Source organism: Lepidochelys kempii, chromosome 1, assembly GCF_965140265.1.
Source record: "Lepidochelys kempii isolate rLepKem1 chromosome 1, rLepKem1.hap2, whole genome shotgun sequence".
Taxonomy (NCBI): domain Eukaryota; kingdom Metazoa; phylum Chordata; order Testudines; family Cheloniidae; genus Lepidochelys; species Lepidochelys kempii.
The window spans coordinates 349,267,957-349,285,095 of record NC_133256.1 but is presented as its reverse complement, the minus strand read 5'-3'; the positions used below and the strand labels follow the sequence as shown (position 1 = coordinate 349,285,095).

Here is a 17,139-nt window from a genome sequence, read left to right as displayed (position 1 = left end):
CGACTATTTTTTCCCTCTTTGAATCACAACAGCTGATTTGCTGCCCTCAATCTTCAGGATGCTTACTTCCATGAGGTAATTTTCCTAAGCCATAGGAGGTTTGAGATTTCCAGAGGCAGGTGAGCATTATCCATACACTGTGCTTCCTTTTGGCCTGTCCTCTGCTCTCTGGGTATTTACTAAATGTATGACTGTAGTATATCTCAGAAAAACAGGGATTCATGTCCTTCCATCCCTGGATGATTGGTTAGTGAGAGGCAAGTCCAGAGAACAAGTCCTCTGTCATGTCCAGTTCACACTATGTCTCTTTGATTAGCTGGGCCTCATTTTGAACAAACAAAATACCAACTCAAAACATTGAGTTCATTGGTGCCCTACTAGACTCTTGAGTTCGAGAGCATTTCTGCTGAATGATTGATTTCAAGCAATTTGCCTCCTATGTCTGGCACTCCAGTCTCAACCTTCAGCTATGGTCCATGTATTCCTGAAGTTACTAGGCCATATGGCTGCAAGCGCTTATGTAGTCCAGCATGTGAGATTGCTCCATCATCCTCTTCAAGTGTGAGTGAAGTTAGTCTGTCACCCGAGACAATCAAAGTGATGACATATGAAATAGCTCAGACCACATCTCCGTAGAGATTACAGGCACTCTCAGTGAGGGCCCAAGTGACATCAATAGCATTCTTCAGTGATGATCTGATATTGGGCATTTGCAAGGCTGCTACCAGGTCTTCTGTGCATTTACCAAGCACATGCTGTTACTACTGCATCTGACCAAGAAGCAGTAGTAAACTTTTGGAAAGGCAGTTCTGCAGTCATTTCTTTAAGTAACCTCCGAGCCCCACCTCCTTGTGAGTCAACTGAGTGAAGTACATGTCTGCAGCCACTCGAAGAAGAAAAAAAGATTGTTGCCTACCCTGTACAGTAACTGTTGTTCTTCGAGATGTGGGTGCAGACATGTATTCCACCACCCATCCTCCAGCCCTACTGCATTAGAGCCCCAACTCTTGACATTCGCTGTGAAGGAACTGTGGGGGTTGGAGCCTGTGCTGCCCTTAAATATCCAGGGGAGGGGTTATTGGGCAAGAGGGCACAAGCGCTGCCCTGTGGATACTGCTGGGCAAAGTTCTCCGGCTTTTGTGCTCTGGGCACATGCACACCTGAGCGGAACACATGTCTGCACCCACATCTCAAAGAACAATAGTTACTGTACAGGTAGGTAACTGTCTTTTGTCTTCTAAATTGGAGAGACACAGGCCACTGACTTGGAAGGGCTGACATTTTCCTTTTATCCTCCCAGTGTCACCACTGATTTATTGGGCTTTGTCTTAGTGTCTGGAGAATCATAGCCTGTAAAGATAATTGGGGCAGTAACAGTTGTGACTTTTATCAGTTATGCCTGTTGGGGCTGAAATTGAATAATTAACCCTCCTCGGAAGCTGCCAACGTCCCACAAAGGGCCCGGTGGAATTTTTATAAGACATTAAATCACACACAGAAGAACAATCTTGGAGCCCTTTATCCTGGTTTGTAAAGGATGTTGAGCTGCGTTTTTGGTTAAATATTTTCAGTGGGAGCTGTAATGTAAGTTAAATATCTATTATAGTTGTCTTGAAATAGAAGTCTACAGATAAATTTGCAATAGTGTGCACACACAGTCAGCACAGCAGTGACTGTCACTCCCTTATCTGCAGAAAGTGTACTTTACACACAAACTAACACAATTCTTGAGGAGTACATGCTTAGAAGATAGTCAATAGGTGTTGCATAAATAAAATATAACGAAACAGTTTGAATAGAAAATGTTCTATCTGTTTTAAGAACATAACAGTGGCCATACTGGGTCAGATCAAAGGTCCATCTAGCCCAGTATTCTGTCTTCCAATCGTGGCCAGTGCCAGGTGCCCCAGAGGGAATGAACAGAACAGGTAATCACCAAGTGATCCATCACTTGTCGCTCATTCCCAGCTTCTGGTTTCATTGGATTTTTTCCCCCTCCCCTCTCTTCTTCCACTGGAAAGCAGATAGTTTTGTTAGATTTTAAGAGAACCATACACCTGCCCAGCGTACTGAGCATTAATTCATTTTTTGTATTTTTTTTTTTGTTTAGATTTTTTCATTAGATAGCATATTTGGATTGATTTGGTCAAAACTTTGTAATAGGCTAGGTGCTGAAAAAGCAAGTAATTTGGCAAAAGTTGGTCAATATCTGTTGATACAAAAGAGTGATAGGCCTTGTTTAACTAACAGACTGTGAGGATTTTATTATCCTGTTCTTGTATTTTATTTATAGAATTGCAGGGGCATCGTTTGGATGATGTGTGTACCATTTTGTATTTGAGGAATGAACATACATACTTACAAAGTGAGAGTGTGTTCTGTTTCTTTTCCAAAACTTATTGGTTTGTTTCACAGTGTATTCTCAGGAAAAAATAAACTCAATTTATTGAGTGTGGAGAGGGGGTTGGAAAGGAAAAAACCCACCAACTCTGCTAGTAGTGGAAAGAGGGTTCAGATAGAAAACCCACAGGTTCTATTTCTTCTCCCTTTCTTGTGACCACAAAGTTCCATTGGAAGTGGCATGAGATGGGCTGGTAGCTCTGCAGGGATCTCAGCCTTCAGTGCAGTCTTTACTATAACTGGCCTATTCATCTCCTCAAGAGCACTCCCACCTCTCCATTGTCAGGCCATCTCTCTCCCCTTTTTTGGGGAAGGAGAATCATTCTCATTCTGCCCTAAATGCAGCTACAGATATTTGTCAGGGATGGGTGTTGCTGCCCCGTTTTCCCCAGCTCCCAGTGTGTGGGTCCACTCTTGGGATCTCGAACCTCTGTGGGTCACTTGTAGGTGGGCAGATTGGGCTGGACATTGCTTGAGGATATCCATCCAAAGCTGGAGTTCTGAAGTGAGTTCTTGTATCATAAATGGATTGAGGCATTTGTGTTGTGGCTTTATTTCGTAGGAATTATTATTTCAACTGTCTTCTAAGAATTTGTAGAAGGCTCTAATCTCACCTTCAGATGCTGCTTTGATTCTGTCTCTCTAGATACCCGAATACAGCCTGTGAACTCCTGACCTCTGATGTGCCACAGATCAATGACAAGCTAGGAGGGGATGAAACTTTATTGAATATCCTGTATGACTTCTTGGATCATGAGCCGCCTTTGAACCCTTTGCTTGCCAGTTTCTTCAGCAAGACTATTGGGAATCTCATTGCAAGAAAAACTGAACAGGTAGTGATTGAGTCTGTTTTGATACAAACACACTGATTACTAGTGATGTGGTTGTATGAGCACTGGACTGGCAATTTCTTCCCTCCTCCCCAGAGGAGGAAAATGCTGAGCTTTGTAGATCTGGTGTGGATTGCTGGAATTGGAAATGGAGTATGTATTTTGTAAGGCATCTTGTCAACCCTATCATTTGATGTGTGTGAATTGTTTGTGCACCTAGCAACTAGTATATAGCTTTCACTTTTGCTTCAGAGGGGCAGTTGTGTCTTGGGTATTGCACGTATGCCCATCCTTTGGCATTTTAACGTATAAACTTGTCATACATGTATTGTGCATACAACTAAGAGGCTTGAAATATTTGCATACAGTATTATGGGGATGAGTTAACTCCATTCTAAATTTTACTTCCCTTTAACATGGAGATATTTTATACAAAGGAGCCTCAGTGGGATTAAAAATTCTTCAGCTTCACCAGTGTCCTCAATCTTCATATATCTCAGTGGAATAGGATTTCTTTGGGACATGACAAAGGACTGTTAATGGAGTTCTGTTTGGCATTTCTTTGCAGTCAGATGTTCCTTTGCATACCTATTCTCTCTCAAGAAGAATTATTTATCCTCCTACCTGTTTCTTATTGTTTGGTTGATTGAAACAGAAATTTTGGGAGTACTGAGAGCTCTGTGATGTCACCTCCATGTATTGTACAGAAAACTCATGTTGCATTTTTTTTTTTAAAGGTGGTTGCATTTTTGAGAAGAAAAGACCAATTTATTAGCCTGGTACTAAAGCATATTGATACATCTGCAATGATGGACCTGCTGCTTCGTCTGATCAGCTGCGTGGAACCAGCACCTCTACGGCAGGAAGTATTAAACGTGAGGCTTGCTTAACGTTTCTCTGTGGTTGGTGCAGGGGGGGGGAGGGAGGAGAATTTCTAAGGAGATATTACTCAGTTTCAAGTAATACGAGAGTAAATTCACTCCTCTTCTAAAAACATATTTTTCTTGCTTGTGCTAAGATCCACTGATCTGGTGCAATGGGTATGTCAGCTTGCTTGTAGCTTGGGGGCGGAATTAGGCCTGTCAGTCACTGGCAACAGGAATGCCCCACGTCCTGAAGTTCCCTTCGTTTGTTCCTGAGCCCCCAGTGAGCGGCAGGCTCAACAAGACCTCTTGCTGCCGAGCTTTTCTGAGGGGAATTTCCAAACTTTATTTCAGACTAACTGTTTGTCTCAATAACAGACTCCTTGGGGATCCCTACTCATATTTCTGGTTGAGACCTCCATGGGAAAAACAGACCTATCTGGCCCATGTGGATCCTATGCACAGAGAGGGTTAGAGCTTCTGGGAAGCCCATCATTAAACCCCAGGCCAATGCATTTCTTGAGAGACCCATAAAGGGCCCATGTGGAAGAAGGGAAACGAATAAGCCCAGCCTCTTCAAGGACAGGGAGATTGATAAACATATGAAATATTTCTGGAGCAATCTCTGAGCCCAGTTTTGCTCCCCCCTCAGAAGCAGGCTCATGGGGACAAGCTTCTAAAGGGGAAATAAATGAATACCAAAATCAATGCTTGGCCCACTGCTTACCTTCATGAAGTGCAGCATCGCAGATCAGCCAGAAAATATCAGACCATGGACATGTGCTGATTCCTCTAGGCATGAATATACCCCACCCCCCAAAAAAGGGAGCTCTTCTTCCTTTTTAGGGAGGAAGGCTAACAGCCCAAATCAGAGATAGGGAATCAAATAGTCAAAAACCAACCAACCAAACAAAAAAACATTAGAGGATAAATTCTCTGAGGTAAGAGTGTACTGAGTATTGTGAAACTAGGCTTAGGAGCTGCCCTAGACAAGCTATGACTCTATATCCCTCTTCATGCACCCTGGGAGAGTGTAATAGAGGGAAAGGGATTTCCCGCCACACCAAAAAGATTGGTAAAGTATCAGGCTGTTATCCCGAGCTGCAACTTTGGGTCATCATGTGCCACATAAGGCATATGTGCTAGAGAGATTGGAGGTATGTGTAGGACAAGCAAACAAACAGGAGATGGATGCTGGCATCCTTTGTGGAATAGAGAGGGAGGAACTATGTGTTTAAGATACAAGATCAGATAAGTTGGGAGCAGCTAAATTGGGATGGGTCTTGAAGGGAAAGACCAAAAGTTGGATTTTGACACAGTGGGGAAAGGGAAGCTAATGGAGGGATGTAAAGAAGGGAGAGTGACTTGATTAAAATGACAGGTTAGTCATTTGGCTAACCAAAGCATTTTGGTTGGACTTGTTTGTGTGACATGGGTGTCAGGTAGGCCAGAGAGAAAAGGTCAAGACAGGAAATAAGGACTTGAATGGTAGTTTTAGATGTATGCACAAAGAGAATAGACTGTTTCTCTGAAATGTTATGGCAACAGAAATAGCAACATTTAGATATGGCCAGGATGTGTGGGTCTAAAGAGAGAGAGTGAAGTCAAAGCTGCCCATATTATGAGCTTGAGTGGGAGGATAGTGGTAATATCAATAGCAAGAAAGGGAGTTCAGTTTTTGCCATGCTGAGTTTAAGATGATTGCCAGACTTACACAAGGAGATATTGAAGAGACTGGCTAAGATGTGGGATTTGGATAGGGAGTGACAGGTCAGAGGTACAGAGATAAATTTGAGTCATCAGCATGAAGACGGTATTTGAAGCCACGTGAGCAGATAAGATCCTCTGGAAAGTGGGTGTAGATGGAGGAGGAGGAGGGAGCCTGAGGGACCCCCACTGATAAAGGGAAATGGGTGGAGGAGGGAGACTCTAAATGAGACACAAGGAATGAACAAAGAGGTAGGAGGATAATTAGGAGCAGATGAGATTGTACAAACTAATGGAGGACAGGATTTTGAACAGTCAGGGAATGGTCAGTGGTATTCATAGCAGTTAAGAGATCAAAAAGGATGGAATAGAGGTCATAAGATTTGGTTAGGAAGAAGTCACTAGAAGCTTTAGTAAGAACAGTTTCAGAGGAGTGGAGCGGGCAGAAGCCAAGTTGGAGGCGAGGAACTTGGGTATAATGGTTATAGATGGCATGGTTTGGAGGTTTGGGAGGTAAAGAGAATAAGAGGAGATAGGACAATAGTTGGAGAGGTAGGAGGAGGTAAAGGGTTGGACTAAGGTCCCAGACCAAAGGAGGACCACTTTTTATGAAAGTGGGAAGACCAAGTTTAACCTAGCAGCACTGTTGTGGCAACTGAAAATTTCAACTGTTTTCTGTAACGTAAACAGAGCTTCTGGACCATCTTTAAACACTTGATAGTAGGGTGATGGGGGACATATAACTAGATTTATGGATCTTGTCCTTTCCCCTCAGCTGATGCAGAATTGTTATGGCAGTATATTTTAAAGTACTGTGTCCACTTTCCATAGGAGAATATTCCCTGATCAAAGAGACTTCGCAGATAGGATATGTTTCCTTTGTAATCCACCTGCTCACCTCTTACTTCCTTTCTGGTTGTTGATGGTGGCTGAGACCCTTCTGGGAGAGAAGGGGCTTTGTAAAAGTCTGTCCTAATAAAGGTTCAGCTGGTGTTAATGGGGAATGATGCCTCCTGGAGAGGGGAGCAGGTTGCTGGGATTTAGGGTCCCTAGAACAGCTCCCTCACTGGGCTGAAGAGGAAAGAGAAAGACAGCACATGTTAAAACCCAAATTAATAAGTCCAGTTTGAGTATAAACATAGTTAAGATTCAGACAGGGAACCGCATTCTTGACTAACTTGCTCAGTGTTTTCTGAAGATGTTACTCCCTTGTCTGCTTATATCTTGATCTTCACTCCAAGGGTCTGGAAGTTGAAATTGGACAAATTCAGACTGGAAATAATTACCGTCACTGTTAAAAATTTGCATCTTAACCACTGCAATAGCTTACCAAGGGTCATGGTGGATTCTCCATTATTGGCAACTTTTAAATCAAGAGTGGATGTTTTTCTAAAAGATCTGCTCTAGTTCAAACAGGAATTAATTCAGGGCCTGTGTTATGCAGGAGGTCAGGCTAGATGATCAATGGTCCCTTCATGTCTTACAACCTATAAATCTATGGGCACAATATGTTAGGTGATATTGGCACAGGTATCCTTTGTGGTTGAGGTCAGGTCACAAAAACTACTATACCCCTTGCTTGAGACATTAGACTTAATTAAGGTGTTTGACTTGGTACTGTATGACATTTTGATTAAAAAACAAACCTAGACGGTATAAAATTAACATAGGACACGTTAAATGGATTAAAATCTGGATAATGGATAGGTCTCAAAATGTAATTGTAAACTGCCAATCATCATCGAATAGGTGTGCTTCTAGTGGGGTGCCACAGGGACTGGTTCTTAGCCCCCTGCACTATTTAACATTTTTATCAATGATCTGGAAGAAAACATAAAATCATCACTGATAAAGTTTGCAGATGACGCACAATTTGGAAGTGGTAAATAATGAAGAGGACAGGTCACTTCTCTGATCACAGAGTGGTCTAGGTTGCTTAGTAAACTGGGCACAAACAAAATATGCATCTTAATACAGCTAAATATAAATGTGTACATCTAGGACCAAAGAATGTAGGCCATATTTAGAGAACAGGGGACTCTATCCTGGGAACCAGTGACTGTGAAAAAAGATTGGGAGTTCTGGTGGTTAAGCAGCTGAACATGGCATTGCTGTAGCCAGAAGGGCAAATGCAATTCTTGGATGCATAAATAAGGGAATCTGAAGCAGGAATAGAGAGGTTATTTTACCTCTGTATTTGGCACTGGTGCAACCAGTGCTGCATTAGTGTGTCCATGTCTGGTGCCCATAATTCAAGAAGAATGTTGATAAATTGGACAGGGTTCAGAGAAGAGCCACGAGAATGACTGAAGGACTCAAAAACATGCCTTATTGTAATACATTCAAAGCTCTGAATCTATCTAGCTTAACAAAGAGAAGGTTATGGGGTGACTTGATTACCTACATGGGGAACAAATATTTAATAATGAGCTCTTCAGTCTAGCAGATAAAGGTCTAACATTATTCAATGGCTGGGAGTTGAAGTTAGACAAATTCAGATTGGTGTGTGTGTAAGGTGTAAATTTTTAGCAGTGAAACTAATTAACCATTGGAACAATTCACCAACGGTTGTGGTGGATTCTCCAACACTGACAATTTTAAAATCGAGATTGGATATTATTATGTAAAATATCTGCTCTGTGAATTATTGTGGGGAAGTTTATGGTCTGTTATACAGGAGGTTAGATTAGATTATCACAGTGGTTTCGTTTGGTTTTTGAATCTATTATATATTTTATATATATATATATATTTGGAATCTATTATATATAAAACTAGAGAATTAAAACAAGACACATTGTAGGAAAAAATTATGCATTGGTCAAGAAATGGATCTGATGACTTAATAGGTCTTACTCATCTCTATTTTCTGTGTTTCCATAATATTTATTTGTATTAAGAAACATAGTGAATCCATCTCAGTTGGCCTCAGCTCCCATTAAATTTACTGACTTGGTCTGGCAGTTGTTGCAGGGACAATACATAGCAAAGATTTGATGTTATTTGGTCAGTACAAGTTAACATACAACAATTTCTAGCCCTGAGGAAGTGGAGTGTAGTACTTCTGTCTTGTGGACTGTGAAATAGAGGGAGACTAATTTTCCTTATTGTATGTATCCCTTGCTAAGCAGTGCTTGCCGTAAGTAGCAACTGACCGAGTTATGTGATCTCAAACCAGGGACTCTCTCCTTTCTCCTCAGTGGCTTAATGAAGCAAAAGTAATTCAGAGACTTGTGGCGCTGATCCATTCGAGCCAGGATGAGGATGTGAGTGTGACATCACTTATTTTTTTGTCTGATTTTGTAAACTTAATAAGAGGCCTATAAGCATGAGCACTTGAGAGTACTCTTTCTCTGACTCCTGGAAGAATGCCCATCTTGCTAATGGGAAGAGAATAGTAATGGAGAGTATGTGTGGCAGTGCTGTCTTTCTTTTGAGTACCCAGCCTGACATCAATTCGTGGGGTTTTCTCTAGCTATTTGAGTACCAGTTTCCTGCTTATTCAAAGCCAAGCTCTGTGTGGTATGAATTTAGATGGAATTCTTACAATCAATGATGATTCAATGGGGTTTATTGAGAACTTGCTTCTTGGAGTATGCTATTGAAAGACGTTGACAACTGGCTAGTAGTGGTCTTTAGCTAATTTTTAAGCCAAAAACAATGTTTTTGTTTTAATATCCTACTAAAATCTACAAGATGCACTTAAGGGAATTTGAGCCTGTGCAAAAAATGTGCCAAGTATTAGATTATACAGATAAAAGGTTTGTGATGTAAACCAGTGGTATTTAAGGAATTTTGTTAAAGAACTCTCTTGTGTGTTTCATATTTTTAAGGAAGTAAGAAATATTACTGAGCAGAGATAAGCAAAGATGAAACATCTGCAGTAACAGTCTTGACTGAAAAACGATAGAAAAAAACCCCTCATTTTGAAATTTTACAGTTTATTTTAACTTACTAGTTAAAGAAAACCCTTTCTTTGATTCTAACATCTTCCTGTTAATTATGTTGCTGATATGAATGATGCTTTCAATCTAAGCTTATATCTTCATAGCTAGTTAATTAAGGCAGAATTTATCTGATCTTCCATCTTATCTTGGAGTACTGCTGGCTTTGAGCTGAGGGATTCTTGTTTGCTTAGTTCCATGCATTGCTGGCTGCTGTTCTCTCTTCTGTCCCAACTGCATTACATTTCCTCTGAAGGCCATGATGAACCCAGCTGTGCAGTTAGTACTTAAATGTGACCTTTGACATTGTTTACAGAGGCAATCAAATGCTTCCCAGACCTTGTGTGATATCATAAGACTGAGCAGAGACCAGGGAAACCAGCTACAGGAGATATCTGAGCCTGACCCGCTTCTCACAGCACTGGAATCGTAAGTACATGTCAGAGGAGTATTACTAAACTAAAATGACTGTTGCTGGTAACGTTATTTCCTGATACATCTGGGGCATGAACCGTGCAGTAAATAATCTCAGACCTTTGCCACACTCCTCACAATTGTTCTAACTAACGATATTTATTGTTGCTACATTATGGTAACACCCAAAGGCCCCAATCAAGCTTTACTGTACTTTTGCATTGTACAAAGACATAGGAAAACTTGGTCTCTGCCCTGAAAAGCCTACACTAATAAAAAAGACACCACCGTTGAGAGTGACAAACAGAAGGGAACTGGGAAGACGGTAATGGAGGTAATGCGCTCACCAGAGTGTCTGACTATTTCATAAACATTAATTTATTTCCACAGCTCCCCTGTGAGAGGTTGATGTTAGCACCCTATTTCATATAAGGGAATTCATAACCTTAACTGCTTCAGTTCCTTTGCTACTGCTGCAGGGAGCAAACTGAACTTTCCCTCATGCCCTCAGACTAGATCTTCTCTTAGCCTAGCTTCATGTTTTCTTGTCAATAGTTAGTTTAGAGCATTATAGGACAGCTCCGTATATATAGCTTCCCTCATCCTGAGGACCTTCAGTTCCTCACCAGGACTGTGTGTTGGACACTGAGTTTTGTATGGGCTTCCAGAGATGTGCCCTCTTGCCTGATGATCGTACCAGAAATGAACACCTACATCTGGTGATCTCTATGTCTGGGTGAGACCCACCTGGTAACCCAGTGCATGGTTTGCTGTGTCTTCACTGCCTGTGCTAGAAGGGATTGATGCCTGAGGTTCCAGGCTCTAACTGCCTACAGCCTGATATTCAGAGAGGCCCATCAAGGGTACCAAGACCAGCCTTCATGCCAAGGTAATTTTTCTGTTATGGCTTCACCTCTGTGATTTATCATGGGCTTGAGATATGAATCTTTTTTTGCCCACTACTGGGAGCAAATCCTTTACCTAGCACCATCTGACTCCACTGGTGCCAGTTTAAATAGTCTAAATAGGTACTGACACCACCTGTTAAGGCCTCAGTAGCCTTTAGTGATGATAGAGGAAGCACCGACTTTGGTGTCCGGTCTTTACTCGCACTGTTGCTCTTGGAACTGACTCTGGACTTGTCTTCCGAGGCTGATGCCTCTGTTTTGGAACCAAAAGTCCACATGGATGCTGCTCCAGGTAAAGGGAAAGAGAAGAGGAAGCACATCTTCCCATAAGAGGGGCTCAAGCAGAAGAAAAAGGAAGTGCCATCTCTCTTCTCCTTCGTGCTTTCTGACCTACCAATTCTTTGAAGATGCTCAAATGGCACTGCTGTCACCTCCTCTCTACGCTCCTCTAGAGTGGGATGTCTCTGGACTGACTAATTTAGACTCCTTGTTGTTTTGGATCCTGATAACACCTTTAGTCTCTCTTTGCCTAAGGAGCATCCACTATTGAGGCTACTAGCCACCTGTCCGCATGCTTTTCCATTGCTTCGCTTGGTACCTGCATAGACTTTCTCTGGTCTCAATCCGGAATCACCTCAGAATAGCTTCATCCCCTTCAGAAATTAACCTGGAGGGTCCCCGACTTTGAGATTCCAGTCTTCTTCCCTTATCACAGATCCAGGCATCATGCAAGGCCCTCTTCAGCTCCTTATGTGGCTCTTATACAGGATTCCATGAAAGCCTTGCTAGAGGCTGTGAGAACAACTGCAGCATTAACTGCCCTGCTGATACTGATACCTTTTCTGGCACTATTGCCTCCCTCAGCACCAATCCCCTCGTCAGCGCCTATTCCTCACTCAGCACCAACACAACCTTCCTTGCCAGCACCAATGCCTGCACCAGACCCCTCAGATCTGCAGAAAGGGTCTACCTATTTTTGAGGAATGGAATGAGACTCCCTCAGAGAGACCATACAAATTCCCTTCTGAGGAGCATTTAGGTGGCACCTCAGCAGAATATCATATTAGTGCTTCATCTGTTTTCTCTCCTGACTGACAGAGGTAGTTTCTTGCAAGGTCCACTCATCTTTATACAGAAGCTGTCAATCTCTGGAATTGACGCATCTGTCACCAGGTCACCCGCTCAGCAGTGCACCTTCCAGGGGAGCACAACACTTTCTCAGACTGCCTCAGTAGGCATTTCTCTAGAGACCGTGAGTGGGAACTGAGTGACTCAGTAGTGCAGAGCATCTTTCAGTAATGGAGATTCTTGTTGGGGGGATTTCTTTGCATCTCAAGAGAACAGCCTACTGTTCCTGCACAGCTAGAGGCCACAATTCCAGAGGAGATGCATTTCTAGTACAGTGTTCAGAACCACTGATGTACTCATTCCCATTCTTTCCTTTTGCCCTGAGTCCTGAGAGAGTGCAAACAAGACGAAGTGTCAGTGATCCTAGTGGCCATTCAGGTTCACCAGCTTTCTCCAGATGTCCTCATACCTTGACCCAGGACAAGGGCAAGATCCTCTGTCCCAATCCAACATCTCTCCAGCTAGCAGCTTTGTATTTGAATGGACACTGAGCTTAGAAAGGGTTTGCTCAGTGGCCATACCATTCCTCATTAGCAATAGCAGAAAAGACTTCAGGAGAAAATGAAATGGAAAACATTCTGTACCTGGTGCCAGCATCGTTGGATACCCACAGAAAGTTCCAAAATCCCTTCATATTCTGACTATCACCTATCTCTAAATATTTCAGGGCTGTCCCTTAGCGCCATGCAAGTACACTTGGTAGCTATTAGTGTTTTTCACTCTCCAGTGGACAATCATTCAGTCTTTGCCCATCTGACAACAGTAAGATTTCAGAAGGGGCTTGTCACAATCTTTCTTCAGTGCTGAAATCTACTGTGATATGGTACCTCATTTCAGTTCTTTCAGCATGAACAAATCCCCCGTTCGAGCCGTTAGCTTCATGTACCTTCACTCATCTGTGAAGGTTGCCTTTCTGGCTGCAGTGATTGGAAGCAGAAAAGCAGGTGAGCTGGGGCTCTTATGGCGGACTTTACCTATATGGCCTTCCAAGAGGATAAAAATTCGTTGACATTACATCCAAAGTCGATTCCTAAAGTAATGTTGGAATTCCATCTGAGCCAGGTCATCCATCTACCCATCTTCTATTCAAAACCCCACGCCTCCAGAGAACACAGGAAGCTCCACCCTTTGGATGTCCATCAAGCATTGGCATTCTGCCCGCAGAGGACAGAAGCCTTCAGGAAATCTCCCAAACTATTTGTATCTTTCACCAACCTATGAGAAGGGGAATCTCAGGCTGCATCCTGGTTGGTTATGAATTAATGGTGGCCGCTCCCACAAGGAGTTAGAGCCCTCTTGATCAGAGTCCAGGCTGCATCATTAGCTTCTCTCTGTGATGGATGTGTGGTGCAGCCACATATGGCTCTGTGCATAGCTTTTGTGAGACAGTACGCTGTTGTACAAGATTCTACAACAGATGCATCCTTCGGGAGAACGGTCATCTGTTCTGTGGTACAGCAGGGCCCCTTGCACCCTCCTCCTCCTCCTCCTCAGTGAATACTGCTTATGAGTCATCTCAAGTGGAGTACACACCGAGACCATCACTTGAAGAAGCAAAAGAGATAACTGGAGTTCTTCCAGATCTGTACATAGTTGTAGTCCACTACTCACCTTCCTCCTCTGCTCTGGATCCTGATTGTAAAGTTATTTGGGATAGAGAAGGCACTGGAGAGGTGATGGGCCCTCACTGGTCCTTTATACCCTTGATTTGGAGCATGAGGAGGAGAAGGGTGCAGGCCTGGACCAACGGACACACTGCTAGTGAAAAATCTTCCTGTCTCAGATGCATGGTGCATATGTGCACCTTGAATGGAATACACAGTGGATACCACACAGCTCAGAGAACTCCAGTGACTGCTTAGGGTAAGTAACCTCTCTTTGCGGAAACTGGTAGAAGCAGTGAGAGTTAGGGATTAACAACTGAAGTGCATAGACTTGGAAAGCATTGGTTGTACCCCTACCTATGATTTTCAAAGTGGGAAATGTCCTTTGTACTGGTTTTTGGAGGAATGTTCAAAACATATTTGTAGAAGCCACTTTGGAAAAATAGATTTGGTCACAGATGAGGAACTAGAGATTGCATTCAGATCATTATGGATGAGTGAGAGAGTGCACACTGCCAACCAAAACCTTGTCTTGATGCTGTCTTTTGTTTATTGTACACATTAGACTACAGTGACATGAAATGGGCAATCAAGGATTACCTGTTTGCCACACGCTAGGCGAGTAGAGATACTACCTGCCTACATTTGTGCTGGTCAGTCCCTAAACCTGAATTGGAGAGTCACATCTGTGTATTTATAGTTTTAAAGCCAGAGGTGACTGTTATGATCATCTAGTCTGAACTACAACACAAAACAGGCCACCAGCTTTCCCCCAGTGATTTGTGCATGTAACCCAATAACTTGTGGTGGGGCTAGGGCATATTGCTTAGGAAGACATTCAATCTTTACTTAAAGACACCTTGAGGTGGAGATTCTACCCTTTTTCTTGGTGATAATTTGTTCCAGTAGATAATTACCACCACTGTTGGAAATTTGCATCTTATTTACAGTTTGAGCTCTACTGACTTCAATTTTCAGTCATTTGATCTTATTATGCCTTTGGCAGATAGATTAGAGCCCAGTAGCATTTGATATCTTCTCCATGGGATCTGTACAGGTACTTATAGACTGTGCTCAAGTTACCTTTTAACCTTCTCTTTGATAAGTTGAATAGATGGAGTGCACGGTGTTGGCCAGCTAGCAATTCATAATGTAGAGGCATTCCTCTGCTCATGTGAGCTGGAGCTACTTTTTGCTTCAGAGAGTCGATGGTGTAATCAAGTACATGCCCAAACCATAGATAAGCAGACTCCTAGACCTGACATAGTCCGTCCCAGTATATCTGCCACTGAGAGGGGAGTTCCCCTCATCTGTCTTCCAAAGAACTGCTCTTTCTTTATTTCAGAAATTGAGTGGGTAGTTTTAAAATTAAAACAATTAATACTGCAAACTGTTTGTGTCTCTGATGCCTTTCTTTAACTCCCGTGTGTCATTTAACAGGCAGGAATGCGTGGAGCAGCTTTTGAAAAACATGTTTGATGGAGACCAGACTGAAAACTGCATAGTGAATGGAACTCAGATTTTATTAACGTTATTGGAGACGAGGCGCTCTGGGTAGGTTTACTCCTCTTAGCAAGAAAATGTTACAGCTCAAAATCTAGTTTGACTTTGTTCAGAAAATAAGTACCTGGCATACTTTCAGGGGCTGCCTAAAAACAAATACAAGAAAAGCTGTTTTTAAATGCACTAGTTGTGCTTCCATGTAGCATCTCAGGGTTGTAGCCGCATTGTGCTAGGGGCAAACACATAGGAAAGCACATCTTTACACCAGAGAACTTACAATCCAAATAAAAACAGAAGGTGGGAGAAAGAGGTATAACTAAGGGGAGGCACACTTCACTGTTTGTTTCAGAAGGGGCTTGTCACAATCTTTCTTCAGTGCTGAAATCTACTGTGATATGGTACCTCATTTCAGTTCTTTCAGCATGAACAAATGTAAGCTCATTGCATACACTAGGAATTCCTAGCATCTCTCCACCCCCTACAATCTCCCTGTGTGCCTTCAACCTCTATCCCCCATGCCAGGGGCTCTTTGCATCCTCATACCCTCCTCCCCCCGTACAAGAGTGACCCATTCCTCTCATGTCAGGGCCTATGGCACACCCCTGTTCCCCCATACTCGAGTCATCCATTCTCCCCCATGTCAGGGACTCTATGTGTGCCTCTTCTGCAAATGCCTTTCCATTCCCCTTTCTTCCTCTCTGTCTCCTTCAGTCTGTCAGAGAGGGGTATTTTATGCTGGAATATGCTAATTTCTGCCATCTGCAGGTTCTTTGATCTGTAGAAAAATTAGAAGTGATTGAAACTGTGGCTGTGATAATCAGATGCCTTGGGCTCCCTGCCCCCATTTGCCCCTTTTGTTTTTTCTGTTTTTTACCATAATCAATAGGGCTCTGATCATTCCCTGACAGTTTGCTCCGATGAGGTGTTCAAAATTTATCAAGTTACATCCAGACAGAAAATGCCACCAAGCTGAGTGCAAGGGCCTCACAAGGTTGGCCAATAACTCCCCAAACAATAAATGGGGACTGGAATCCTAGAAATGTAGAGCTGGAAGAAACATCAAGACGTGATCCTATGTAGCCCTCTGTGCTGAGGCAGGACCAAGTAAACCTAGACCATCCCTGACAGGTGTTTGTCCAGCCTGTTCTTAAAACCCTCCAATGATGGGGATTCCACAGCCTCCCTTGGAAGCCTGTTCCAGAGCTTAACTGCACTTGTAATTAGAATATTTTTTCTAATATCTAATCTAAATCTCTGTTGCTGCAGATTAAGCCCATGACTTCTTGTCCTACCTTCAGTAGACATGGAGAACAATTGATCACCATCCTCTTTATAACAGCCCTTGACATATTTGAGGACCATGATCAGGTCCCCCCTCAGTCTTCTTTTCTTAAGACTAAACATGCTCAGTTTTTTTTAACCTTTCCTTGTAGGTTAGGTTTCCTAAACCTTTTATAATTTTTGTTGCTCTTCTCTGGCCTGTTTCTAGTTTATCCATCTCTTTCCCAAAAATGTGATGCCCAGAATTGGACACTACTTCAGCTGAGGCCTCACCAATCCTGAGAAGAGCAGGACAATTGCCTTCTTTGTCTTACATGCAACACTCCGGATTGATAATAGCCTTTTTCACAACTACATCGCGTTGTTGACTTGGCTCTGTTTGTGATTGACTAGAACCCCGATCCTTTTCAGCTGAACTGCTTGTCTACCAGAAACTCCTTCCTGTTTGCTCAGAACAGACGGAAGGAAGTGTAGGTTTGCAAGGCCATCAGGAGGCTTGCGAAGCAAGAATTATTTTGTGGTTACGGCACTGGCAGTGACTTGACATCTGGATTCAG

General features: G+C 42.7%; 1 protein-coding gene across 9 annotated transcripts in view; it reads left to right on the top strand.

The window, feature by feature from the left end:
• Positions 1-17,139, top strand: part of PPP6R2 (protein phosphatase 6 regulatory subunit 2) — a 176,735-nt gene that overhangs the window by 79,486 nt on the left and 80,110 nt on the right. For all 9 annotated transcript variants that reach the window (XM_073329005.1, XM_073329010.1, XM_073329008.1 and 6 more), the window contains 5 exons: positions 3,047-3,233; positions 3,968-4,105; positions 9,001-9,066; positions 10,061-10,173; positions 15,239-15,352. In XM_073329005.1, coding sequence (XP_073185106.1) covers positions 3,047-3,233; positions 3,968-4,105; positions 9,001-9,066; positions 10,061-10,173; positions 15,239-15,352 — 618 coding nt within the window. The remainder of the gene's footprint in view (positions 1-3,046; positions 3,234-3,967; positions 4,106-9,000; positions 9,067-10,060; positions 10,174-15,238; positions 15,353-17,139) is intronic.